Source organism: Pelophylax lessonae, assembly GCF_965119305.1.
Source record: "Pelophylax lessonae genome assembly, chromosome: 1".
Classification (NCBI taxonomy): Eukaryota; Metazoa; Chordata; class Amphibia; order Anura; family Ranidae; genus Pelophylax; species Pelophylax lessonae.
In genome coordinates, this window is record NC_138768.1 from 243,725,832 (window position 1) to 243,753,782 (window position 27,951).

General features: G+C 40.1%; 1 protein-coding gene across 1 annotated transcript in view; it reads right to left on the bottom strand.

Moving 5' to 3' along the window:
* Nucleotides 1–5,390: 5,390 nt before the first annotated feature.
* LOC309558707 (transmembrane protein 132D-like) overlaps nt 5,391–27,951 on the bottom strand; it is a 1,473,975-nt gene continuing 1,451,414 nt past the window's right edge. Inside the window, exons 6-9 of the mRNA XM_082261763.1 lie at nt 25,957–26,162; nt 18,084–18,354; nt 15,110–15,301; nt 5,391–7,381 (exon numbers count right to left, since the gene is read on the bottom strand). Of these exons, the coding sequence (XP_082117889.1) occupies nt 6,206–7,381; nt 15,110–15,301; nt 18,084–18,354; nt 25,957–26,162 (1,845 nt within the window). The 3' untranslated portion in view covers nt 5,391–6,205. The remainder of the gene's footprint in view (nt 7,382–15,109; nt 15,302–18,083; nt 18,355–25,956; nt 26,163–27,951) is intronic.

Consider the following 27,951-nt stretch of genomic DNA (forward strand, 5'->3'; position numbering starts at 1 on the left):
CAATTCGTTCAGTCATAGCCTACCTGAAGGGAGAGAAATTTCTAGCATCCATAGACACCAAGGATGCGTATCTTCACATGCCTATATTCCAGACCCATCAAAGGTTTCTACGTTTTGCAATGGAAAACTGCCATTTTCAGTTTGGGGCACTGCCCTTCGGGTTAACCACAGATCCAAGAGTGTTCACAAAGATCCTAGCTCCAGTATTGGTTGTTATAAGGTCCAGAGGGGTATCTGTAATAGAATATCTGGATGACCTATTACTTATAGATCGATCGGCTTTGGCTCTAAGCCGAAATGTCCTCCAGACAGTACGATTCCTAGAAAGTCTGGTTTGCCAATTCCTTGGCAAAGTCAGCATTAAAGCCGGTCCAGCGTCTGGAAAATCCGGGTCTTCTGGTGGACACAGTACAGGCAAAGATATTCTTGCCAACAAGAAAGGTCACAGACCTGAAGGATCTGGTTCGGGCCGTAGTAAGGCTGAGATATCCTTCCATACGTCTTTGCATGATGTTATTAGGGAAGATGGTGTCCACATTCGAGGCAATTTCCTATGCTCAAATCAATGCCAGACCCTTACAGAACAGCATTCTGTCCACATGGACCAGAAAGGTTCAATCTCTGGACTGGTCCATGTGCCTGGTACCAAGAGTACGTCAGAGTCTGATTTGGTGGTTGATGACCAGAAATCTGGAGAATGGGAAATCCTTTCTTCCAGTAACCTGGAAGGTGGTGACTACAGATGACAGTCTCTCCAGGTGGGGAGAGGTTCTGAAGGAAGTCACTGTGCAGGGGAAATGGTCTTGGGTAGAGAGCAGTCTCCCCATCAACATTCTGGAAATCCGAGCAGTCAGTTGGGCTTTGAAATAGTGGATGACCAGACTTCGCCGTCACCCTGTCAGGGTGCAAATCCGACAATGCCACGGCCGTGGCTTATATCAACCATAAAGGACATTTGTGCCATGCCTGACAGCAGTTTTTATTCCAGGAATAGAGAACTGGCAGGCAGATTTTCTGAGCCGTCAATAGATGTTTTTGAGGAAATGGTCCTTACATCCCAAGATTTTTTCAATCAATCTGCCTATGCTGGGGGTTCCCAGACGTAGATCTGTTGGCATCCAGGTTCAACTACAAGTTGAAGAGATTTGTGTCCAGGACCAGGGATCCACTCACATTCGGAGTGGATGCTTTCGTAACTCCTTGGGAGGAGTATTCCCTGATTTATGCCTTTCCTCCTGTGCAGCGGATACCGCGTCTGTTGAGCAGGATCCAGCTGAAGGGGAAGCCAGTAATTCTGGTAGCTCCACCAGGGCTGAGGATTGGTATGCAAAAATCCAAAGTTTGGCAGTGACAAGGCCATGGGCCCTTCCACTGCGTCTCTCAAGGCCTGATATTCCACCCTGCTGTACAGTCTCTAAATTTGACGGCTTGGCTATAGAAGCCTTAATCTTGAAGGAGCAGGTTGTATCTGGCCTGCAGTTTATACCCTGATATTCCACCCTGCTGTACAGTCTCTAAATTTGACGGCTTGGCTATAGAAGCCTTAATCTTGAAGGAGCAGGTTGTATCTGGCCTGCAGTTTATACCCTGATAAATGCTAGGAAACCAGTCTCTTAAAACATTTATTACAGGGTCTGGAAATCCGACAATACCTGGTGTGAAGCCAGGAAATGGCATCCCCGCAAATATATCATGGGGAGAATTCTAGCTTTCCTTCAAGCAGGGGTGGATATGAAATTAGCCTTGAGGACTATTAAAGGGTAAATTTCAGCCTTATTTGTTCTCTTCTAAGAACCGATCGCTTCCCATTCGTTGGTTCAGTTCTTCGTCCGGGGAATGTTACGTTTGCTTCTACCTATGAAGCCACCATTATGTCCTTGGGATTTAAATTTGGTGCTGGAAGTTTTACAAAAACAGCCTTTGGAGCCCATGGGGCAGGCTCCCCTGGTTCTTCTGACCAAGAAACTGGTCTTTTTGAATGTGATAACTTCGGCTAGAAGGGTATCGGAACTAGCAACTCTTTCTTGTATAGAGCCATTATTGATTTTTCATCAAGATAGGGTGATTCTACATCCACACAAAAGTTTTTTGCCAAAGGTGGTGTCCGCCTTTCCTTTGAATCAGAACATTATGCTACCTTCCTTTTTTACAGATCCTCACTCAGAGGAGGAAAAGTTATTAGATTCTCTTGATGTAATGCGTGCACTTAAGATTTACTTGGAGAGATCAGCTTGGATTCTTAAGACTTCGAGCTTGTTTGTGCTGCCAGAAGGGCCCAGGAAGGGTTTGGCCACATCTAAGTCTACGATTTCTCATTTGATTCGCCAGGTTATTACCCAGGTTTATGATTTAGAAGGGAAGGTTCCACCTTTTCCTGCAAGGGCACATTCTACCAGAGGAGTAGGTGCCTCTTGAGCACTTTGTTATCAAGTCTCTATGGCTCACATTTGCAAGGCCGCGACCTGGTAGTCGGTGCATACGTTCACCCGTTTCTATCGAGTGGATGTTGGGAACCAGAAGGAATCTGCATTTGGCCTCAGTGTTCTGCAGGCAGGGGTGTAATCCTTTTCGTGGTTGGATGGCGGTATTTTTGTTGGTATCCCCCTCCCCTCAGATGCATTGCTTTGGGACATCCCATATGTTATGATTTATGGCTCTGCGTCCCCTGATGTACGAAAAGAAAAATTGATTTTTTAATACAGACTTACCTGTAAAATCAATTTCTTGAAGTACATCACGGGACACAGAGGCCCCTCCCCACTTCTATGGGGCCCCTATTGCTTGCTACAAAACTGAGGTTCCTCTGTAGGAGTAGTTATATAGGGGGGCATCCTTTCTGGTTGCTTGCTAGTGTCCTTCACCTGTAGGTGGCTATATAACCTATATGATATGATTTATGGCTCTGTGTCCCTTCATGTACTTTAAGACATGGATTTTACAGGTAAGTCTGTATTCAAAAATCCAAATTTCTCAAAGTTCAGCCTCATGGATCAAACAACCCATCAAACTCAAGGGAATTATTCCCACATATCAGCAAAAAGGGAAAACAGAAACATCAATAGTGTTTTCCGCACAAACTTTATTTAATAAAATAAATGAAATAAAACGCACGTTAAAAAAACAGAACAATCACTTGTTTGTACAATTGTTCATGTACAGCACATGCTAATGAAATAAATGATATGCATTCAAAGTGTGGGTCACTCCACACAGTCACAGCAATACTGGTATTCTAAGGGAAAGGTATTGCTGTGACTGTGTGGAGTGACCTGCACTTTGAATCTGTATCATTCATTGCATTAACAATGCAACATTGTGGAGAACACCATGGATGTTTCTGTTTTGATCCTGTTTGATCCATGAGGCTGACCTTTGAGAAATAGATCATTTGGGTGAAGCTCTGTATGGTTTGGAAGATTTCTGATACTTACCTGAATATATAATACTATATTGAAGGTGGCACCTTTTTTGGGGGTAGTGGAGGCTTTCTGCAATGGGAGCACAGTTCTTCACATATTTTGGAAGATTTGCTGGATTGAGTGAACTAAAAAATATTTTTCATCACAGGGTGGTGCAAACATGATGTTGTTTTTCAAAAAAGGAAATAGGACAAATCAAATTTTATTCACTATTTGATACATTGATATTTGATTTATTGCTGTATTTTTTTTAAATCGATCACATATCACTAAGTGATTAAGTGCTGCACATTTATAATAATAATAATAATAATAATAATAATAATAATAATAATAAAAATACAATACACCCTTTGAACACTCCCCCCCCCCACTGCTTCGGGACTTCGGCTCACTGTATGGTGCTACTCCTCTTGTCAACCCCCCCAGGGGGGGGTTGGCTCAACCCCTTTCTCCTCTTGCATGCTAGTCACAAGGTTTTTTCTGAATGCAAATTTTCTTCACACAAAATTCTATTAATGACAAACTATACTAAAAATATCAATGGGATAGCTTCCCATATATAAGTCACGTTTTCTTCTTTTATTGCATGTTATGACCCTCTGGGCTCTCCCTCTTTCCCCTCCCTTTATTTACTTACTTTGCTTCATTAAGTAACATGATGAGGGGAAAATTTTAATAAAACAAAATAAATATTAAGCAGAAATTGGTTGTATTGTCCTCTGACACATGAGACAGTTTATTCCCAATAGGGGTGTCTGGTAGGGGCGGTCAATGCACTTACAGTAAGATTAAAATTTACTGTTCAAGTTCGATTGTGTTTCTTCTTTGCCAACATTCTTATATATGCAACCTTACGTTACATGTTGCGAATGTAACACAGAAAATACCAATGTTTTCTCATCATCCTATCTGTTTGTATTTCTTTTGTGTTTCTTTTTTTTGAGAAAATGCTAATAAAACACTATTGTAACAAAAAATAAAATAAAATACACCCACCTGTCTGTTTGCGGTTTTCTGCGGAGTATAAACTGGACTGTGCATACGGTCCCTGTGTGCCAGGATGCCTGACACCTGTGCATGCATCTTGAATGTAAAATAAGCTGTAATCATGAATCTATTCTATTAAATGATGGGAACCTTTTTGTAATTCAGAACTCTGTGAGGCTTAGCTTATATCAGAAGTCCATGGAAAGTTGGGTTATTTCTGTTGTTGTCCCTAGCAACTAATGAGTCTTTGCTAATGCTTTAGTCTGTAACACAAAAGTAATAATTTATATTTATAGTAGTAATTTGGTGTTTTTTACCAGCTTTCAACCCCAAGCCCCACACCCCTCCCCATCTCTCATGACTACAGTGCATTCAAATGTATTTTAATGTGAATCAGTCCTAATTTGGTCTATGCAGGCTTCTGAATGCATATTCTTTCATTCTAAGAACTGTTCAGGCATACATATTAATAATTTTATATTTTTCCCATTTGCTTATTGCAACAAAAAAAAAACTAAAAATGCTTTTGACGGCTACCATGTAGGCCATCACAATAGAGCAGGTAATTATAGGAGAAGCAGGTGTTCTGTACAGTACTGGAACTCCCACTCCCATGTTTCTGTTCTGACAAACAAGAATAATTTTAAAGAAAAGTTTCCTGTCCTTTCTAAGAAAGCACTGCCATTCCCTTCTTCACTTGTATATCCTGTTGATATTAGTGCTAAAAATTCAGAAAAAAAAACACAACATTTGGGTATAGAACATTTCATGAACTTCATCATGTTAACTGAAAACATAAATAACAAGTCATGTACATGTATACAAATTATATTCTGTTTGCAGATACTACGTTTAGTGAAACTTGCATTTTTATGAAGATAAGTTACTTTCTCTAAAAGTTTCTGCCCTAGGTTCACAAACACATCCCTTTTTATTGAAAGAAAACTTCTGGTGCTGCCTCTTCCTTTTTTTTGGTGGTAATCTTCACTTCTCTGCACCACTCCTGTATATACTAGAGAAAGTAAGGCAGACATGCAGGTCTAGGGCAATGCATTATCTTCGAGTGTATCAGAGAATGCAACCATGCTGGTCCTGATGAATCAATGCATTCTCTCTTCTGCATATAGGAACAGGTAGCAATACTAGACTAGGAGAATGGATGAGAACCTTCTTGTATGCAATCCCTATTATACAGTCACAGATAAAATGCCAATTTGTCTTCCTGATAGATAATACTGTGTTTTCATCATGCCTTCTGTCCGTGAACTAATGAATATACACTTAGAAATATGTTTTAGGCAGTGAAAAGTGCAAATGGCTATGGGCAACATACAGTAAATCATAGTATTCATTAAGTTTTCCATTTACTGTAGCCAGATCAATGAGGATGAATTCTGATTGGCTAACTTTGGTTATCGCGTTTTGCACATAATCAATGCACTTTATTTTCATGTATCTAACAAGCCTAAATGTACAATAAAGGGAATCTGGTTGTCTCTGCATTCTTTTGCATTCTCTCTTTGTGTAAGTATTAAATAGTATGCTCCCCATTATTTGTAATCATTGCTATATCCACTATATGTGTGACACATAACATACAATACATAACTGTTTATTTTAACCAGATTTTGCATTACATTAGATGTTTTCTACCCTGTACAAGTCTATATAAAAAAGTTTGTGCATGAATCCATCATTCCATCTTATATAGTAACTGTGGAGCAAGATGGTGGTTGAAAAAACAGTCTTTTAGGGACTCCAAGTAAGGTTTAACACATTAATAGTCTTGTTTGTGTTCATACATTTTCATGTAATCTTTCCATATAGTTTCTAAGCTCTTTGCAATCTCCCATGTCTAAGTCTTGGCACACCCATTTTATATCATCCTCATTGTTCACTAACATGGGGTTGATGTTAGGGCATCCATCTTCAGAAGGAATATTACTAAATGTGGTAAATTTTACACGTTTCCTTTTGGAGGTAGGTGAGGCAGCAGACTCCCCCCTCTGTTCCTTCACTTCATTGAATGAAGTCTCTGCAGATCTATAAGTCTGTCCATTAACAGTTTTGGGTGGGTTTGAATTAAGAAGGTATTTGCTTTCTGTAATATTAACTCCTCTGTCTACTGCTGTTATGCATTCTTCTGGCTGCAGAGGGAAGTTAATATTGTTTTCCAAAATTTCTGTTCGATTTGTAAGACCAACCCAGTCGTGTGCATGGGTCATTGTTTCTTGCTCATCTACTGGGACCTGTTTGTGCCTATACTTCAATGCAAATGTTACACAATTTATAAGGAAGACAAGTATGGCCAGGCAAAAGACACCCAACAATGCATACATTCCAATTTCCAGGTCACTTAACCCTCGTGTATTTTGCACAAGATCATTTTCTTCCGTATCTCCATTACTACTAGGTACATCGACCTGTACAGGAAAACTGGTAAAATCCATGGGGATGTTGGGGAGTTGGCTGTCATCATCCAAAAGGCTATCTCGTTCTCTTTTTTTGTTGAGTTGAGTTCTGTCAGTCGTAGCCCTGTTCATGATCATAACATCTCTTTCCATGGATGGAGTGCCAAAATAAGCACCATCAGGTCTCAAACCTTCTAGTGAAATCTTCTGTCTTCTGCCAATGTAGTGGGTTTCAAAGCGATCCCTATAATGTACATTTCTGCTGTCATTTTTAGTGTCCTGCCCAAATTTGACTTTTATGTGTCCAAAACCAATAGTGAGGATGCTCTTTCGTTTTGACTTTTGACAAATCTCACTTATCATGAGTTCTACCTTGACTAGTGCTCCCTGACCTTCTGCAATGGCTGAGAAAATTGGCCATTTTGATTTGGCGTCTTGAGAAACAGTGAAAACCTTTTCATCCAATGATGTCACACTTATCGAAAAGTCTTTAGGATCATAAAATTCTAAAGGAGTCACTGTACCATCACTAAACTGGATCCAGCAACTGATCTCTACTTCCTGTATGCAAAATCAAAGAAAAAGTAAGCTCAGCAAACAGCATATAAAGACATTTTATACTATAATAAAGTGTAAACTAGAAAGTGAAGGGCACACATTCATTTCTAAGACATAAAAACACTAGTTTAAGATTCCTGGCAATAAAATGTGTTTTCTTTCTCTGTGGTTCTGTAAAGACAATGGGTCCCCAGGGCAAAATGGATTTAAATTTAACAGTGGAATAATAAAGTGACTGTCAGAATACGTTATTAAAAGATAACTTAAATTATGACAGTTGTATATTTAAATTGAAAAGAATTGCATATTCCTAGAGTGTATTAATTTAAAGTTTTTTTTTCTGATTACTCTAAAGAAATTATGACATTCTTTAAGTAAGCCTCATATAATGATGAATTCTGCTATCTCTGCTCCCACTTTAACTCTACGTCTAAATTTTAACTGGAACACTTTTAGTTCTGGATAAAAGAGGAAAGAGTGAAAACTTTTGTTGTTTTTTTTTTTTTTTTTGCCTAATTAATCAATTGGAGATATTTTCCCCTCATATCCTGGCCTGTGTACACTCAAGACATTCTTGTGACTTTGGGTGCCTGCTTCTCTTTATAGTGCATTCTTCATTTACATCTTTTTTTAAAATTACATGGTATTGGAATATACAGAGAATGCACCTTTAAGGGTATCTGTCCCATAAAAAGTGTGAATGCACAAGAAGCAGTCCACAAAGTAAATAATGCAGCATGTTTCCAATTAACCTGTTAGTGTCTGGATTAATTTTCTATTGTAAAATTACATTCTCTATGTTTTAGCAATTTTAAAAAATAAATAGCAGTTTCCAGGCAGTGAGTCAGTGATTAAAACAAAAATACCAAAACCATTGTGATCTTTCTTCACAAGTGACAGATTTACTTCAACGGATAACACAAGCAAATAATTCTGGTATACTAATATATCTGAATTTAAAGCATTTGCTTAATATCCATAACTCCCAAATGCCCCTTATTTAGAGGGACTTCCCTCTTTTTGGAACTAAATCCCACTGTTAGACATAGAGTCAAGATATAGGCAATTTAAAGGAGGATCAGTTGATAAGGTTGTTAAAGCTCTTTCCAGAAGTTTCACTTTCCTCCTCACAAAAGCTGACACAAATTTATATACTTCATAGAGTCTATTATACCTTACAAAAATTGTTATCTTGGGGTTGTCGACCTTCGCTTAATTGCCCTTGTTGTAATAATACGGGCACGGTAATTCATATGTTATGGCACTGTCCTAAACTGATTTGGTATTGGAAAGATATATTTTAAATTTTCTCCAAACTTTGTTCAATCCAATTGACTCCTGATCCTCAACGTGCCCTGTTGGGTATATTTCCGGAGGATTGGCCATTATTCTCTCAAACAAATGTATTTACCCGTTTCTTATTTCTTGCCCATAAGTTGATTTCTCAACATTGGGTATCTTCTAACCTGTCAACTTGTGTTCATTGGTGCACAGGGGTAAATGCTGTGCTGGAGAGAGAGTGACTTATTTATAAGCATGTATGCATACATTTAATACAATCTGGTTTTCAAACATAAAGATATAAAACTGTAATTTTTTGTGAAGAATCAACAACAAGTGGGACACAATCATGAAGTGGAATAAAATTTATTGGATATTTCAAACTTTGTTAACAAATAAAAAACTGAAAAATTGGGCGTGCAAAATTATTCAAGCCCCTTTACTTTCAGTGCAGCAAACTCTCTCCAGAAGTTCAGTGAGGATCTCTGAATGGTCCAATGTTGACCTAAATGACTAATGATGATAAATAGAATCCACCTGTGTGTAATCAAGTCTCAGTATAAATGCACCTGCACTGTGATAGTCTCAGAGGTCTGTTTAAAGCGCAGAGAGCATCATAAAGAACAAGGAACACACTAGGCAGCTCCGAGATACTGTTGTGGAGAAGTTTAAAGCTGGATTTGGATACAGAAAGATTTCCCAAGCTTTAAACATCCCAAGGAGCACTGTGCAAGCGGTAATATTGAAATGGAAGGAGTATCAGACCACTGCAAATCTACAAAGACCTGGGAGTCCCTCTAAACTTTCAGCTCATACAAGGAGAAGACTGATCAGAGATGCAGCCAAGAGGCCCATGATCATTCTGGATGAACTGCAGCTGAGATCTACAGCTGAGGTGGGAGACTCTGTCCATAGGACAACAATCAGTCATATACTGCACAAATCTGGCCTTTATGGAAGAGTGGCAAGAAGAAAGCCATTTCTTAAAGAGATCCATAAAAAGTGTCGTTTAAAGTTTGCCACAAGCCACCTGGGAGACACACCAAACATGTGGAAGAAGGTGCTCTGGTCAGATGAAACCAAAATCAAACTTTTTGGCAACAATGCAAAACGTTATGTTTGGCGTAAAAGCAACACAGCTCATCACCCTGAACACACCATCCCCATTGTCAAACATGGTGGTGGCAGCATCATGGTTTGGGCCTGCTTTTCTTCAGCAGGGACAGGGAAGATAGTTAAAATTGATGGGAAGATGGATGGAGCCAAATACAGGACCATTCTGGAAGAAAACCTGATGGAGTCTGCAAAAGACCTGAGACTGGAAGGAGATTTGTCTTCCAACAAGACAATGATCCAAAACATAAAGCAAAATCTACAATAGAATGGTTCACAAATAAACATATCCAGGTGTTAGAATGGCCAAGTCAAAGTCCAGACCTGAATCCAATCGAGAATCTGTGGAAAGAACTGAAAATTGCTGTTCACAAACGCTTTCCATCCAACCTCACTGAGCTCGAGCTGTTTTGCAAGGAGGAATGGGCAAAAATTTCAGTCTCTCGATGTGCAAAACTGATAGAGACATACCCCAAGCGACTTACAGCTGTAATCGCAGCAAAAGGTGGCGCTACAAAGTATTAACTTAGGGGGGCTGAATAATTTTGCATGCCCAATTTTTCAGTTTTTTATTTGTTAAAAAAGTTTGAAATAGCCAATAAATTTCGTTCCACTTCATGATTGTGTCCCACTTGTTGTTGATTCTTCACAAAAAATTACAATTTTATATCTTTATGTTTGAAGCCTGAAATGTGGCAAAAGGTTGCAAAGTTCAAGGGGGCCGAATACTTTCGCAAGGCACTGTACATCTCGTTCTGTGGGTCTGAGTTAGTTGACTAGTCACCTGTGTGAGGTGATTAGAACTTTGCATCATCAGCAGCCACAGCTTAAATACATTCATTGATAAGCACCCAGTGGTCACACATGATCCAATGCGGATTTGCAGCTACAGTCTCCTGTTACCGGAACTGGTTTGGAGTCATTTTATCGCTTCTATTTAACCTGAACTTGACCATCTGTGTCTATCCCTGGACTGTAATACCTGAGGAATTGATCCCACAATTATGTGGACCCTCCCCACCCTGTGATGGTCAGATTTATCACATTTAATTCACCTATATTACAGGACTGGAGACAGTGCACCGGTGACATGCAATTTGGAGTGAATGGTGCCTATATGAATGCCTTGCCTGTATCAATGTTGTCTGAGTGGTTTTTAATAGGTGTCTGGGAGTCTATCTTGTTTTAATGTGTATTTTAATTTTTCAATATAGAATAGTGTTTTGCAATTTACATCATTGTTGGTCCTCCTTTACAACTACTTCCCCTGAGTACCCCTTTCTGGGCTACTCTTGGGGGTCTTTCTTTTTCCCACAGTGTTTGTCCCAGTTGTGGAGGTACCCTGTCCTATATAGGATGAAGCAGTGACTTTGGAGTTTTCATATTATTACATTATTAGATGGTTAAGGCCACTGTGTGTTTTTACATTGTCTGATTTATGTGCATTTTTATATAGTAAAAACTATTAACTGCTCATTTCAGTCTAGGAGACATGGAAAAGTAGATTCTCCACTACTCCACACTGCTAAACCCGTCCCACAGTGTTTTCTTCCTGTGTTTCAGCAGTCTAAAGTCCTGATGTTATCAAGACTGAAGTAGGGTCCATAACCCTGCACTGGACACGAAGATGTCGAGGGACAGTCACCACCAGAGAATGGTGAGTGCCATTTGCAGGGGTATTGGAGGTTTGAGAAGCAAAATGCAATTACTCTACCCTAGAATAAATGCAAAGGTAATTTTTGCAGTACAGGTACAGCCCTACTGTAAGGGAAAATGTTTAGATATCCAGGAGTTGGGCTTTAAGGGTTAGGCAACCAATCAGAATTCAGTTTACTGTAACTAATTCAGTGAAATCTGATTTCTGACTAGTTGTTCAGAGTGTTATAAGAGCTTTGCACATTAGGTCCAATTATGTTATAAACCTGAATGCTATCCTGCCCTTATGTACTAGTAGACTCATCAATAACATGGTAAAAAGAACATTAATGTGCAGTAACCTGTAAATAGTTTCCATCAGCAGTACTGCCAAGTTAATGAGACATTTAACTCTGTAATTTTTATATCACCCATCTAAGTGAACAAATTACATTGAAAGTATGCTTGAAACACTGTAGGGCAGATTTGCTAAAACTGGAGAAAGTGCTGTTTCCCAATGCAACCAAATACGTTTCAGATTTTATGTTAATGATAAACAAGACTTCTAAATGTTATAGTAGCAAATCCAATTGTTTAAATATATAAAGAAAAAACCCATGCGCTGCCAAAAAAATGTGATGAAACTAAAGTGTTAATCTGTGTTATCCTGACAGCTGCTGCAATCACTGAATGTGTGTTCCTCACATATAGTAACACATATAAAAATAAAGAGTGCTGTGCTGCTGTGTTGTACCAATGTGTACAATGAAAAATGCAATATAATACTATACATCAAAGAACTGAATAAAAATGAACTTTCTAGATAAAGTACTAATACTCATAAAATACTCCAATATTATCCAGTGATCCTTAATAAACACAGTAAATGTCCAGTGCTAAAAAGTCCAAACAACATCAATATAGTATCCGACACAAACTGAATAAAGACTTGCTGTTACTCCTCGTAGCTCATCCGTGACGTCATCTCACTCCTTCCCAAAAGTTTCGTCTCTAACCGCGTGACTTCATCAGGGGTGATGTGGGTGACTTCATCAGGAGTGCCCTGATGAAGTCACATGGTTATTGAGTGAGCTACGAGGAGTAACAGGAAGTCTTTACTCGCCGGATCCTTTTTTTGGAATGTTATTTTACAAGTGTTTTTAACCACTTCAGCCCCAGAAGGTTTTGCCCCCTTAATGACCAGGCCAGTTTTTGCGATTCGGCACTGCATTATTTTAACGGACAATTGCGCTGTGACGCTGTACCTAAATAAAATTGATGTCCTTTTTTTCCCACAAATAGAGCTTTCTTTTGGTGGTATTTGGTCATCTGTGCGATTTTTATTTTTTGCACTATAAACAAAAAAAGAGCAACAATTCTGGAAAAATAACAATATTTTTCAAATTCTGCTATATAACATTCCCAATAAAAATTTTTAAAAATCGAATTTTTTCATCATTTTAGGCTAATTTGTATTCTGCTACATATTTTTGGTTTTAGCGGAACTGCGTCATTGCAGCGCACAGATCGGACCCCTAACTGACATTTTTGACACTTTTGGGGGGACCAGTGACATTACTACAGTAATCAGTGCTAAAAGTATGCACTGTTACTGTAATAATGACACTGGCAGGGAAGAGGTTAACACCAGGGGTGCTCAAAAGGTTAGGTGTGAGTCTAGGGGGTGTGTTCGTACTGTATGGGGTAGGGACTTGTGGAATCAATACAGAGACCTATGATCCTAAATAGGGGATCACAGGCTCTCTGTGGTTATTCTAGAGAGAACAACGGTCTGCTGTGTTTAGAACAGCAGACCGTCGTTCTCTCTCCACAGGGAGCGATCGCGGGTGCCCTCCGGCCCCATGGATCGGCTTCCCTGCTGCCTAATGGGGGTCCCCAGTAGCGCTCCCACGAACCGATGTACCTATACGTCGGTTCGTGCAGTCGAGGCAGCCTGCCACGGTATATCTGCGTCGGGTGGTCGGCAAGTGGTTAATGAGAGTGTAATACATAGTGTTATTAAAATCTTTTGGAGGTTTTACATACTACACTATGGGAGTTTTCTCTGTGATTATGAGCTCTGTCTAGAGATTACCATGGGGATATCCATTAGATTAACTGCATAAGGAGAGATGAGATACCTAACAGTGACTGAGCGGCAAACATCCTTAAAGGAGTCTACACATCTAATTACCCCTGACATTGGGGAACAGACATTTATAGACCTATAACACAGGTCTAGGTAACAGGTATGGGGCCACTCTTACTATCTGGTGGAACACGGGAGAAGATACAGCAAGCACTTACAGCACTGGGATTTGGGTTTTAAACACCAGTAGAATATTGTATGTAGAATATCACAAGTGAAGGCTTTAACTAATGGTGGGATTCATCATTCAAATCTATAAAGGAGACACAGAGAGTAGAATATTTCACTGAACATTTTTAATACACTATTACCAAATAGTGTTGTTTGGACTTTTTAGCACTGGCCATTTATTGTGTTTATTAAGGATCACTGGATATTATTGGAGTACTTTATGAGTGTTAGTAGTTTATCTATTCACTTATTTGATGTATAGATAGTATTTTTCTTTGTACACAATGGTACATCACAGCAGCGCAGCACTCTTTATTTATATATAAATACAATTGTTTGCTAGTTTTTTTTTTTTTTGATGAATTAGCCTCATCTTTTACCTTTAAAGCTGAACTTCTGTCAGCTTTAAGTATTAAACATGCAGTCCCCCTAGCACTTTACAGGTTAAATTATCATTTACTCTAGGGGGACTGGAATAAACACAATTACTTACCGTATTCATTGTTCCCCTGGTAGCTGGCACTCTTCCCTGGTCCTGCATTGTATGTCATGAAAATAGCGTCGCTATGAGGTGCGGGGTGTGTGGACTGGACTCGGGTGACATCCACTAGAGGGGTGACACCACCAAGTAGAAAGTGATATCCGACCATGATGGTGTCACCCAGATCGGTGCACAGATTGGTGCGACAGCACCAACCACATCATTTACAAGGCTGGTTTGGGGTGCGCACTGTGACCACCGGCCCAAAACTAGCCTGCCCATCACCCTGCAGGCTAAACAGGAGAGGGCCCAATGCGCTAGCCTGCTCAGTGTCTACTGCTCTGTCCTGCTCCTGCTTTCACTCCGCACATAGTTCTTCAAAAGTTTAAACTTTCAGGTTCTATTATTTTTATATGATATTGTTATTCAAATTTGCTAGCTGCTTTTTAGTTGTTAACTGTGCTACTATGGCCATTATATGCAGTGTTATATTTAAAAAAAAAAATTGGGGGGGGGGGGGGGTGACACCATGTTTTACCACATCAGGTGACAACAACCCTAGGGACGCCACTGTGTCAAGATGTCAGAAAGCCAGTGACCAGAGAAGAGGAGGAACCCTATTGGATTGCTCGCAAAGCCGGGTGGAGAACTGCAGAAATGAGGGGTAAGATATGTATTACCACCTATTCCCATCCCCCTAGTCTAAATTAACATTTAACCCTTTAAGTGTCAGAGGGGCAAAGTTCATTTTAACAAAATTCTTCATTCATATAGCTGGGCTTTAACCACACTTCACATTATTTGTTGCTCTTGCTTGACACTTACATATATTGTAGAAAGCCAACAATAACACATACATTTCCGTCATTAATCCGGAAAGGTAAATCCTAAAACTGAATACCTGTTTTGGAGAATTAAAGTGCTCGTGTGCTGTAGTAGTTGCATAGATTGCTCTGTTGCTCCCAGGGCTGAGCTGAAGAGATAGTGACAATCCTGTCACTACCTGAATTCCTAAATCTGTGACTGTCACTTTCTCATCTACGACGATCACCGTCTTCTCGGCTAGGATGGCATCCGAAAGAGGGGACAGTATCTAAGGAAAAGCACAGTTTAAATACATTTCTTTTTAAAGCAGGCATGTATAACAAGTAAATTCACTGTTTTAAAGTATCATACTGAAGCAAGATATTTTTGAGGTTGTAGAATACCAGATAATAAAATTATATGTGCCCGGACAGATACAAGTTCTCATAAATAAACCTTGATATATCTGAGAAAGAAGACTTAGTCATTTAAATAATTTAGAAGCCCAAAGGGATCTGCTAATTTTAAATGTCATAAATCAATCAGCACCCTGCTTGTTAAGTTTTAGAAAAAAGAAGCAAAGCAATTAAATGATAACTGCACTTGCAGTGTGGATCGTTTAGCTGTCATTGTCCTGCAGGCTGAACAAAAGCTCAATGAAACTTTGCATTTTACAAGGGTAACTCCACTTTCGTGGGGGGAAAAAAATCAGCAAATAAATAAAAAACAATATAGCGTATACAATTGCCACACAAATCATATTGTAATTGCATGTTATCAAAAATTCCCTTTCCTTTGCATTCTGCAGCTATTGTGATTTTCTGAAAATGCAGTGCAATATGGCTACCTGGAGGTGTTCTGTACACAGAATGTGTACTGACCACACCCCAGAAACATAATTCCCTACCTTGTGTGATTGGCTCATCAATTTTCCCAGAAGTCTGCCTAAGATACAAGTCAGATTTCTGGCATCCCCTGCAACTAAAATGTCATTTTTGGTGAGATACTCCCAATAGGAACATGTCTAAAGGGATGCGGGCCCAGCAGCTTTCCTCATTAGAGCCCTGCAGCTGCCCCAGCTGACAGATAATTATGAAACCACTCCCATTTGACCCACTCAGCACAGAGGCACAGAGGAACAAACAATGATTTCTTCAGAATAACAAAAGGTAGGAATCTACAACAAAGTTTGTTAAAATCCTTGCAATGTACAGAGATCACCCAGAGGGGAATGTTTTTTTCTCAACAAAAGTGAAGTTACGCTTTAAAGTACAACTAAAGAATCCTGTATGACAGTCAAAACATGTACCAAATTCAATTACTAAAGCCTAGTACACACTGGCTGAATGTCAAGCAACATCAATAGAAACTGGCCGACATTCAGCCTGTGTGTACTGCAGCCAGTCTGACAGAAGCCAGAGGTCCGGCTGGCGTCTGTCAAAGGGGCATGCCCAAAAAAGGCCTTCTGATCTGCTCTCGATCAGCACTCTCAGCTAATGGTGCATTCCCCCTGTCAGAACGCAATAGAACAGCAGGGGAGATCACTGCAATAACATCAGATTGTTAGTACATCGGCTCCTCCGGAGCTGTCAGGTTTTTTTTTTTTGGGCTGAACGAAAAAAAAACTAGTAGTGTGTACCAGGCTTAAAAGATGCATAAGCTTTATAAAGTAAACAAAAACTTCCTTTACTCTCTCTAACTGAACCAATTTCACGTTCATTTGTGATTCAAACATCCCCCCCCTTTCAGACACTGGAGCCCACAGTTGTTTCAGCAAAAGAACCAGTGCTGTCGACTGAGAAAGCAGTGGGCAGGACTACGTGTGGCCAGGTGCTGATTGACGTGCTACAGACTTGTACACAGCAGTGACAATGCTGATACTCACATTCCCTACAACATTTTTCTTTTTTCATCCTATTGTACTGAAGGCAGGTACAGCCTAAATGAAAGTGGCAACAATACTCTAAATTCAGAAGCAGTGCTGCATTGTTGCCATGCCATCACAAGAAACTATATTAGGTGGACTTCACTGGCAAGATTAATAAGTATTTGTGTGACTTTCCAGAGGAAGTAAAATAAAACTTTAAGTGTGGGTGCACTTATAAACATAGTGGTATTAAACACAAAAAACAAAAAATTATATATATTTGCAGTTTACCAATCCTTAAATGTAGTGGCTTCATGTGTCTCATTGTTTAGTCTTTCTTTCCTTTATTTTCACTTGATGATTAGGTAATTGTCACCCTACCTGTCCTAGGGTGTTTCCTCTCTGGATGAAGGAGCATTCCCAATCTGGGGGGACGGTAATGTTAAATAAGCTAGCAAATTTAGATAGATTTGACAAATTAAAGCCAAACTCTAGCTAATTCTTTTTAATCAGTTTCTATCAATGTCTTTTTTTTCCGTTTGGGATAAAGGTTTTTACATAATTTAGTTAAAGTTGACCTTTGTAAGTGCCTCTGTCAGTGTTAAAAGGTTTGTTTCAACACTTTAACTGCCACTTTTGCCGGACAGCTTTGTCTGTTAAAGGAAATGTATAAATAACAGGCAGATCGTGGCAGGATCAACAGGTTAAAATTAAAGCTGGCACTGCATCTGATAAATGGTAAATTGCAATATCTTACATTTTTGTTTTTGTTCTTTTAATAGAAGGTCATTGCTCTACTCTAAGTAATTAGTGTGCACCCCTTACCACCACCATCAAAACACACTCACCTTTGCCAACATCTTGGCTTGTATTTAATTCTTAGAGTACCGACAAGAATCTGCTCCTTGCCAGAGGGTGCTTCTGAAAGATGAGAGATGAAGTCTGCACTAAGCCCAATGTGCAGCCATGCTCTTGTCTCTCAGGAGCTCACTGCAGAGGTAACTGAAACATATATGTGTTGGGAGGGAGTATAATTTTTCTCTCCAAGAAAGGGAGAGTCACAATTTTTGTCCAGCTTGAAGGGAAAATTACAGGGAAACTGAAAGTTCAGTTATGAAACTACAGCAATGACATTTTTTCTAAACCAGCAGAACCATGATAAAGTAAGGTTGAATAACTCAGTGCTATCTAAAGCCTTTCTTACCTGTAAAGTTGTCATACCGGCTTCCTGCCCAATTAGCATCTGGCCTTGAATTCTTAGAACTTTTGGTTCATCCATCTGGATAAATTCACTAATTAGATCAGTTATGTCCACCTGCCAATCAGATCCAAGCAGGTAATTTAGCTGTCCAGCTACGTCAGGAGATTCGGCAATGAACTGTGTGAGGACCCTCAATAAGGCATGTTGGTATTGTAAAGTGCAACCTTTACCCTTTTTATCATCATCATCCTCATCTTCACTGTCCCTTGCTGGTCTGAAAAATAATTAAAATATTTTAAAAGTTGAACTCTGGCTATTAGATGTGTGTATATGTGTGTATAAGTGTTTATGTCAATAGTACATTGTATACTCCTGTATGCTGTGGTTGTTAAGGTGCCCATCTAATAATTTTTTGAAACTATCGATGCTCCTCGCTGATACCACTGCTTGTGGAAGAGAATTCCACATCCTTACCGCTCTGATGTTATAGAACCCTTTACGCAGTTTAAGGTTAAACCACTTCTCTTCTATTTTTAGTGACTGGCCACGAGTCCTTTTATTTTCCCTTTCGCTGAAAAGTTTGTTCCCTGTGCTAGGGACGCCAGTACGGTATTTGTGCATTAATATCATATACCCTTTCAACCGCCTCCACTCCGGAGAGAATAAGTTCAATGCTTGTAGTCTTTCCTCATAGCTGAAATCCTCCATTCCCTTTATTAGCTTTGTTGCCCTTCTCTAGACACTGTCCAGTTCCAGCACATCCTTCCTAAAGACCGGTGCCCAGAACTGGACAGCATACTCAAGATGCGGCCGGACCAGAGTCCTGTAGAGTGGGAGAATTATTGTTTTATCTCTGAAGTGAAAACCCTTTTTTATACATGCCAGTATTCTGATGACTTTGCTTGCAGCAGCTTGGCATTGCATGCTATTGCTGAGCTTGTTGTCTAGTGAATAACTAGCGCTCATATTTCTGGCACTCAATTGCATTACCTTACATTTTCCAACATTAAACCTCATTTGACATGTAGATGCCCACCCCATTATTTTGTTCAGGTCTTCTTGTAAGGTTTCCACATCCTGCATAGAAGTTATTGCCCTGCCTAATTTAGTATCATCCGCAAATACGGAGATTTGGCTAGTTATCCCATCATCTAGGTCGCTTATGAATAAATTAAACAGTATTGGTCCCAGGACAGATCCTTGGGGGACCCCACTTTCCACACCAGACCATTCAGAGTACTCCCCATTTATCACCACCCTTTGGACTCACCCTTGAAGCCAGCTTTTAAATTCTGGTACTCACCCTATGGTCCATACCTACGTATCTTAGTTTGTACAGTAAACATTTATAGGGAACTGTATCAAATGCCTTTGATAAATCTACACCACATCCACAGGCCTTTCGTGTTCTATCTTAGCCGCCTCGATGGTGCTCTTACATTTCTTATTGCATTTCTTGAAAGCAAAATGTATGTTTGTACTAAGTTGGATAAAGGGGTACCACATCCCTAGAATGTATACTATAAATAGTGGGAAAATATCCCAAAGTATACCCACAGCTAGGGCCTAAGGTGCAAAGGCGCGGGCCAGGGTAAGAAAGAAGGATAGAAAGAAAGGAGAAAGGGATAAAAAGCAAAAGAGAGAAAATAATAGAGGGAAGAAAAAGGATGGCAAAAGGAGGAAAAGGGAGGGGGAGTATAGGAGAGGAAAGCTGGGAGGGGGGAAAAAGAAAAGGGGGGAGAGCCAGAGAGGATGGGGTGGGGGGGGGAAGGGAAGATGGGAAGGGAGGGGAGGGAGGAAAGAAAAGGAAAAGGAAGAGAAACAGGAAACGGGGAGAGGGGAACAAAAAGGATGATAAAAGAGTAGAAAAGACCGAAAGGTCAGAACAATTGTGGGAGGGCTGGTGGAACTTTAAGGGTACCAAGTAGACCAATCAGGTGAAGATTACATTAAAAACATGAAATATTTATTGATAAGATGTTAAAAACAAGGTGGACAGTACAGATAATAGTATTCATTTTCATCTAACATATGAACAAGCTGGATGTGTGAGGCCATATAGGACACAAGGCAAAGGAGTATACAGATATTTCGGTCCAATGAGGAACATCAAACCAATCCCGACATGTTTCGCGGGCGTTGAAACACCGCTTCTTCAGGGGAATAGAAACACATTAGATATAGAGTGCCTTGGTTAGCCTGTACAATATAGCAATGACAAAAATTAGTACATGTACATACATATATATAAAAGACATATAGTGCATGTAAGTGTGGAATGCCCGTATGCATCTAAAGCACCCACCGTGGATAAGCCCACCACCGCCAGGACTCGATGAAAGTGCTCCCCAGAGAAACGTCTCCCCAGCGAATGTGGAGGGATAGTCAAGGCAGGAAGTGAAGATAATGAGAATAAAATGAAACTGATATCCACCGACACTGTAAGAAGGGAGGTGTATTCCACATATTTAGATAACAATATTATATACCTTATTGGGTGTCTCTGTAGAGAAACTCACATCACAGGTATAGAAATTGAGACCAGGAGGTCTACTGCAGTGCAGCTATAGTTGGAATTCAACGTGGAATGGTATTCTATTTAAATGAGGATGGAATACGTAAACATTCTGTAATATATGTAGTTGAGTATCCTCAATAAAGATGTCTGAATAGGGGGCAAGTTTACCTGCTGAATGCCGAGTCATAAAGACTAAGGCTTTTTAGATCTGTATGGAGGTAGTCAAAAAGGCAGGAACATACAGAGTTGGGGAGTCTGTAAGTATGCCGAATGCATAGAGAGGTGCCCCCACCTTTAGAAACATCTATAGGGTGTAACCGGAGAAGAGACTGTTAGGGAAGTCCATCCGGAAATACAGCAGATCATATTGAGAGGTATAGCCAGAACTCTTACCCACGTGAAGCCGCCATGCTGGTAGACGCCGTCTCCTGAGTGGAAAGTTGATACAGCCCCGCCTAATATGGCCCTCAACCCGGCACCAGATTGCGCATGACGTCATATGCAAAGTGGGCGGGTCAGGTCCTCAACTGCGCGAGCATATGGAGGTGCGCGCTCAGTGTCGTTCTTGGTATGGGCCACAATAGGCAGCCCCGAACGGCCGCAACAAGGACAGTCCGGACACAGTGTCCAATCAGTGATGTGCGAGAGGACCACACATCCGCTTCTCAGAGGACCTGACCCTCCCACTTTGCGTATGACGTCATGCGCAATCTGGCGCCGGGTTGAGGGCCATATTAGGCGGGGCTGTATCAACTTTCCACTCAGGACACGGCGTCTACCAGCATGGCGGCTTCACGTGGGTAAGAGTTCTGGCTATACCTCTCAATATGATCTGCTGTATTTCCGGATGGACTTCCCTAACAGTCTCTTCTCCGGTTACAACCTATAGATGTTTCTAAAGGTGGGGGCACCTCTCTATGCATTCGGCATACTTACAGACTCCCCAACTCTGTATGTTCCTGCCTTTTTGACTACCTCCATACAGATCTAAAAAGCCTTAGTCTTTATGACTCGGCATTCAGCAGGTCAGACATCGCTATTGAGGATACTCAACTACACATATTACAGAATGTTTACGTATTCCATCCTCATTTGAATAGAATTCCATTCCACGTTGAATTCCAGCTATAGCTGCACTGCAGTAGCCCTCCTGGTCTCAATTTCTATACCTGTGATGTGAGTTTCTCTACAGAGACACCCAATAAGGTATATAATATTGTTATCAAAATATGTGGAATACTCCTCCCTTCTTACGGTGTCGGTGGATATCAGTTTCATTTTATTCTCATTATCTTCACTTCCTGCCTTGACTATACCTCCACATTCGCTGGGGAGACGTTTCTCTGGGGAGCACTTTCATCGAGTCCTGGCGGTGGTGGGCTTATCCACGGTGCTTTAGATGCATACGGGCGTTCCACACTTACATGCACTATATGTCTTTTATATATACAGTATGTATGTACATGTACTATTTTTTGTCATTGCTATATTGTACAGGCTAATCAAGGCACTCTATATCTAATGTGTTTCTATTCCCCTGAAGAAGCGGTGTTTCAACGCCCGCGAAATATGTCGGGATTGGTTTGATGTTCCTCATTGGACCGAAATATCTGTATACTCCTTTGCCTTGTGTCCTATATGGCCTCACACATCCAGCTTGTTCATATGTTAGATGAAAATGAATACTATTATCTGTACTGTCCACCTTGTTTTTAACATGTATTATCAATAAATATTTCATGTTTTTAATGTAATCTTCACCTGATTGGTCTCCTTGGTACCCTTAAAGTCCCACCAGCCCTCCCACAATTGTTCTGACCTTTCGGTCTTTTCTACTCTTTTATCATCCTTTTTGTTCCCCTCTCCCCGCTTCCTGTTTCTCTTCCTTTTCCTTTTCTTTCCTCCCTCCCCTCCCTTCCCATCTTCCCTTTCCCCCCCACCCCATCCTCTCTGGCTCTCCCCCCTTTTCTTTTTCCCCCCTCCCAGCTTTCCTCTCCTATACTCCCCCTCCCTTTTCCTCCTTTGCCCATCCTTTTTCTTCCCTCTATTCTTTTCTCTCTTTTGCTTTTTATCCCTTTCTCCTTTCTGTCTATCCTTCTTTCTTACCCTGGCCCGCGCCTTTGCACCTTAGGCCCTAGCTGTGGGTATACTTTGGGATATTTTCCCACTATTTATATTATTGCATTTCTTGTAATGTTGGAATGCTGCTAATGACCCCTCAGTCTTATATTTTTTTAAGGCCTTTACTTTAGTTTTCATATGCATTTTTACGTTTGAGTTTAGCCACCCAAGGCTCTTTTAAACTTATTCCCCATTGAAATGCTCCTAAAGCATTCCCATTTTTCTCCAGTGTTCTTTGTTCCTAGGATTCCAACCCATTTTATATTGTCTATCAAAGAGCACAGTTTAGGGAAGTTGGCTCTTTTAAAATTCAGTATCCTTGTATTACCCTTGTGTTTCCTATTTCTATGATTTATACTGAAACGAATTGACCTGAGGTCACTGTTTCCTAAGTTACCCTGTATTTCTACATCCGCAATCAGGTCTGTATTGTTAGTAATCAGGAGGTCTAGTAACACATTGTTTTTTGTTGGTACGTTCACCTTCTGACCCATGGAATTGTCTTGCAAAACATTTAGGAAATATTGATCCCCATGACAAAGGATGACATTTCCCATCCTTGCCGCCATTCCAAGTTGTGATAGGAAGTCCGCCTCCCCTTCTTCCCTCTGGTTGGGGGTCTATAGCAAATGCCCAATATTACTTTCCCCATAGTACCTTCCCTTTAAAGCTCTACCTATAGGGATTCCACCTCCTCCCTAGCTCCATTTGTAAAATCGTCCCTCATATTCACTTGCACATCGTTCTTGCTATACGGGCATACATCTCCCCATTTTTTACCCTCTCTATATCTGCAATAAAGGGAATACCCCTGAATTGTTGCCAGCCAGCCAATCATGAGATCTGTCAAACCAAGTCTCTGAAATTCCCACAAAATCAAAATCCCCCTCATACATTAGCATCTCCAGTTCTCCCATCTTGTTAGCCAGATTTTTAGCATTGGCATACAAACCCCATAATTTTGTCTGGTTGCATACTGTATCCTCATTAGAGGTTATAAGGCTGCACTTTCGATTTGCCAGCCTACCTACCTCTGGTTTTTGATCTCTGATCATCTTAACGCTAATGTCCCCAATAATGCCCGCTGACCTTGCTCCACCACATGCTAGCTCTACATCTGGACCCTCTCCCCATCACCTAGTTTAAAAGCCCCTCTAACTTTTCAGCCATCTTCTCTCCCAGTACAGCTGCACCCTCCCCATTTAGGTGAAGTCTGTCCCTACTAAAGAGCCAGTAGCCGACTGAGATGTCAGCCCAGTTCTCCAGGAACCCGAACCCCTCCTTTCTACACCAGATCCTCAGCCACTTTTTAACTTCCCTAATCTCGCAGTGCCTCTCAGTTTCAGAATACTACCTTGGAGATCCAACCCCTTAATTTAGCTCCTAAGTCCCTAAAATTATTTTTTAGAACTCTCTAACTTTGTCATTGGTACCCACGTGTACCATGACAGCTGGGTTCTCCCCAGCCCCACCCAATAATCTGTCCACCAGATCTGTGATGTGCCAAAAGCAAGTGCCCAGTCTTTTTGACAAATTGCCCTCTCTGTCCTTCTAATAATTGAGTCCCCCACCACCAGAATCTGTCTTTCTTTACCCTTAGCCTCGTTCCCACCCTCACTTGAGGAGTTCTTCCCCTGGAAGTTAGGGGCGTCACTCTGCTCCAGCAATGCTGGTCCCTGACTGGTATTTCAAACTTCACGCAACAGGGCATATTTATTGGGATATTCCAGCCCAGGACCGGCCTCCTTGACTCTTTCCCCTCTACCCTTCCTAAATGTCACCCAATTACTCTGTTTTGGTGTCTGTATCCTTGTATCTCCACCCGCCTCTGTACTGGCCCCTGTCGGGTACGTTCCCAGTTCTCCTTTAGTATGGAGATTCTTCTCAGTGTTGCCAGTTGCTTCCCTAGATTCAGGACCTGGGCTTCCAGGAAAGCAACGTGCTTACATTTTAGTGAGGCTTTATTTGCCTTTGATCGGGTGGTCGAGGAATGCATACATGCCACAAGATGTCGCATCTTCACACCCACTGGGCACCCTACCCAGTAATTTAATGCGGTTTGGGGATTTAACTCTGTCCGATTAGCTGTTTACTAGCTTCCTGACTCTTATTTCTCAGCACACAGTTACTCCTCAGTCACACTCAGTTACTCAGCAGTATTCAACACTACACAGTCACTCAACACTACTCAGTTAGGCAACAATACTCAACAGTAATAGTTATAGAAAAAGATGTACTGTAAAGTGCAAGAAAATCACCCTATACCTATAGTATAACCATTTTTTTTTTACCAGTTGTATAATCTTTCTCTAATGAGGTAATAAGTCCTAAATTATTAATACATTTTAACAAAATATATGAGTAGATAAATTAGGTAAAATATTGACTAACTATACTTGAAACTGTTTCAGTTTTACACAATTGATGCTGGCAAAGTAAAACATGAAATTCCCAGAGAGGAAATTATTTTGAGATATAGAGAGATAGATGAAAATATAGAAGGTAACTTCTTAGCATTCTGTATGTTAATACATTGTAAATCAGAACTTTTTACATTACTTAATTAATATAACTGTCACAACAAAGAATAGTAATAGCTCATATTCTTTTTGCAGCTAGGCTCACTATTACCAGCCACTGGAAGTCTCCTATGCCTCCTACAATAGATGAAGTTCATAGCATGCTTGAATGTACAATGCCAGTATGAAAAACTACTAGCCTATAAAGATTTTAAACCCCCATTATCCCATAAACGCTGGGACCTCTGTCTGTCTAGCCCTAATTCTAATGTTTGTCTAAATATGTAATGTAAATAACTGTAAATATTAATCCATATGTATATATTGTTCAATGCATTTATTCTGAAAGACTTTCCCAAATAAGTGTTGGCTATTTGCCAGTTAAGATTCAGCTCTGTTGTAGCTATTAGCTTTATTATTATGCTGACTGGTTGACTTGTTCCCCAATCTGACACACTTTGCTGGCAACCGTGTTGTCAGGTTGAACACGGGACCTGCTCACCAGCCAGTCATCTCTATTGGGACTTTAATTTGTGTATTTAAATGTATTTATTTACTTATTTCCTTTTTATTTTTGTCAGTGTCATCCACTGCTGTATTCAACTTTAATTTATTGTATAATGTACAACGTACTATTACTTTGTTAATTTTTTCTAAAAGCTCTCAATAAAAATATGGTTGATAAAATTCATTAATATAAGTTAAGGAAAATATATACCTCTTATTTGTCATAATAGGAACCCTCCAACCTTTGATCTGATTTAATTCCGTGTCAGACACATCTATCAGCAGGGGGAGCCGTGGCACCCATACTGTCATTTCCAACGAGGCTTTAAAATGTTGATACGTGAAATTCACAATGGCATTAACCTTTCCTTTCATCTCCTTTCCATTTACAAAGACATAGTCACATCGTTCTGAAACCTGCAAACATAAGAAAAAGAACATGTTTACTGTATGGTTAAACTGCAGAGATGTTTACAGGGCAATAACATGTTATTTCTAAACCCTGACAGAAACCTACTGTTGTAGCATCATGGTAAGGAATAATTCAATGCCAGTATGTTATTAATTGCAAAGGAATCATGCTTCACAGCTAGCAAAGCACAGAGAATTGAAACAAGATCAGATACAGTATGTGTATTTTCAAACTGAGGTCAGCAATCACAGCTTGAGTATTTCTTATGTGGGATGTTTCCTTTAAGGATACAGCTATTAAAATGATACCATACTTAAACTTGAAGCTAAACTCCAGGCAAACAGCTAAATACACATAAACAATACATATAAGATACCTGTTTACCTGCCAAAGTATTTGCATTCTGTCTATCCAGTTATGATATCATTAGAGGTCAGTAACACAGCGCAGTTCCCACATGGCAGGGCAAGGGACCTGATTATTATCCTCTGTAGTTAAGTAATATTACAGACCTTAAACCCAGCCCCAGACTGACTGGACATTGAAAGAGAAGCAGCACACAGATGAGCTAAACTGTCTGTCACTCTGCTCTCTCCTCCTAGCAGCATGCTTCTAGTCAGCACATGAAGTAAATGGCTCCTTGTGTTGCTTCTCATGTTCTCATTCTGAGGAATGGCAAGGGGCTAAACCAAGAAGGTAGATGGAACACAGGATACCTAAAGGTTTATCTTTCTAGAACAGAGTTTCTGGTCTTATGCACACTTTTCTAAACTTTCTGGTTCCTGTTCTATAAGACAGCTGGACACTAAACTTAGCAAATAGCTCCTTGGCAATTAGTAACTCAGTGTTTATGTTTCAAGGCAGGACAGCAAATTTAAACTTTCCATGTAAACTTTGCACTCAACCAGTCAACTCTCTACCTCTCTTATGGGACAGTTGCATGCTTCATCTAGGCTTAGGACAGGAAGTTAATAGTAGGCAGCATTTTCACGGTTTACTCCCAGGAGAAAAGAACCCTGAAGTATTCCAATCCCTAGGCTCAATGACCCTGGAGAAAGAAAGTTGCATTTTCACCAGTAGGGATGATCGAACTTTTGAAAAGTTCGGTTCGGCCAGAACATCCGAACTTCCCGAAAGTTCGGCCAGGATTTCAGAACCCCATTGAAATCAATGGGACCCGAACTTCGGTAATCAAAAAACACAATTTTTAAGCCCTCAAACCCAATAAATGCCCCTAAAAAGTCCCTAGGGTTCTGGGTCATGCCCCATTAACTATTAATCACACACAAAAAAGTTCTTAAAAATTGTCATTTTTGATAAAAAAGCCAATTATTGAAAAAAAAAAAAAAAAGAGAGAGATTTTTTTATTTTGACTTGGATTTAGTATCTGGGGGGTCTAAAAAGTGTACATGTGAAGTTTCAGCTCTGTAGCATGTCCAGAACCATGAAAAAAAAAAGATAATTTTTCAGTAGAACAGGGATGTGGGACCCTCCTTTTACACCTATATGATCTTTTTTTCTGGTTCTGGACATGCTACATAGCTGAAACTTCACAGGTACACCTTTTAGATCACCCAGACACAAAATCACACAAAAAAGTTCTTAAAAATTGTCATTTTTGATAAAAAAGCCAATTATTGAAAAATTAAAAAAAAAAAAAGAGATTTTTTGATTTTACTTTGGATTTACTTTGGATTTCGTATCTGGGGGGGTCTAGCTTCAGCTCTATAGCATGTCCAGAACCATAAAAAAAAAGATCGTTTGTATCAGAACACTTTCAGCACAGGAGTTTTC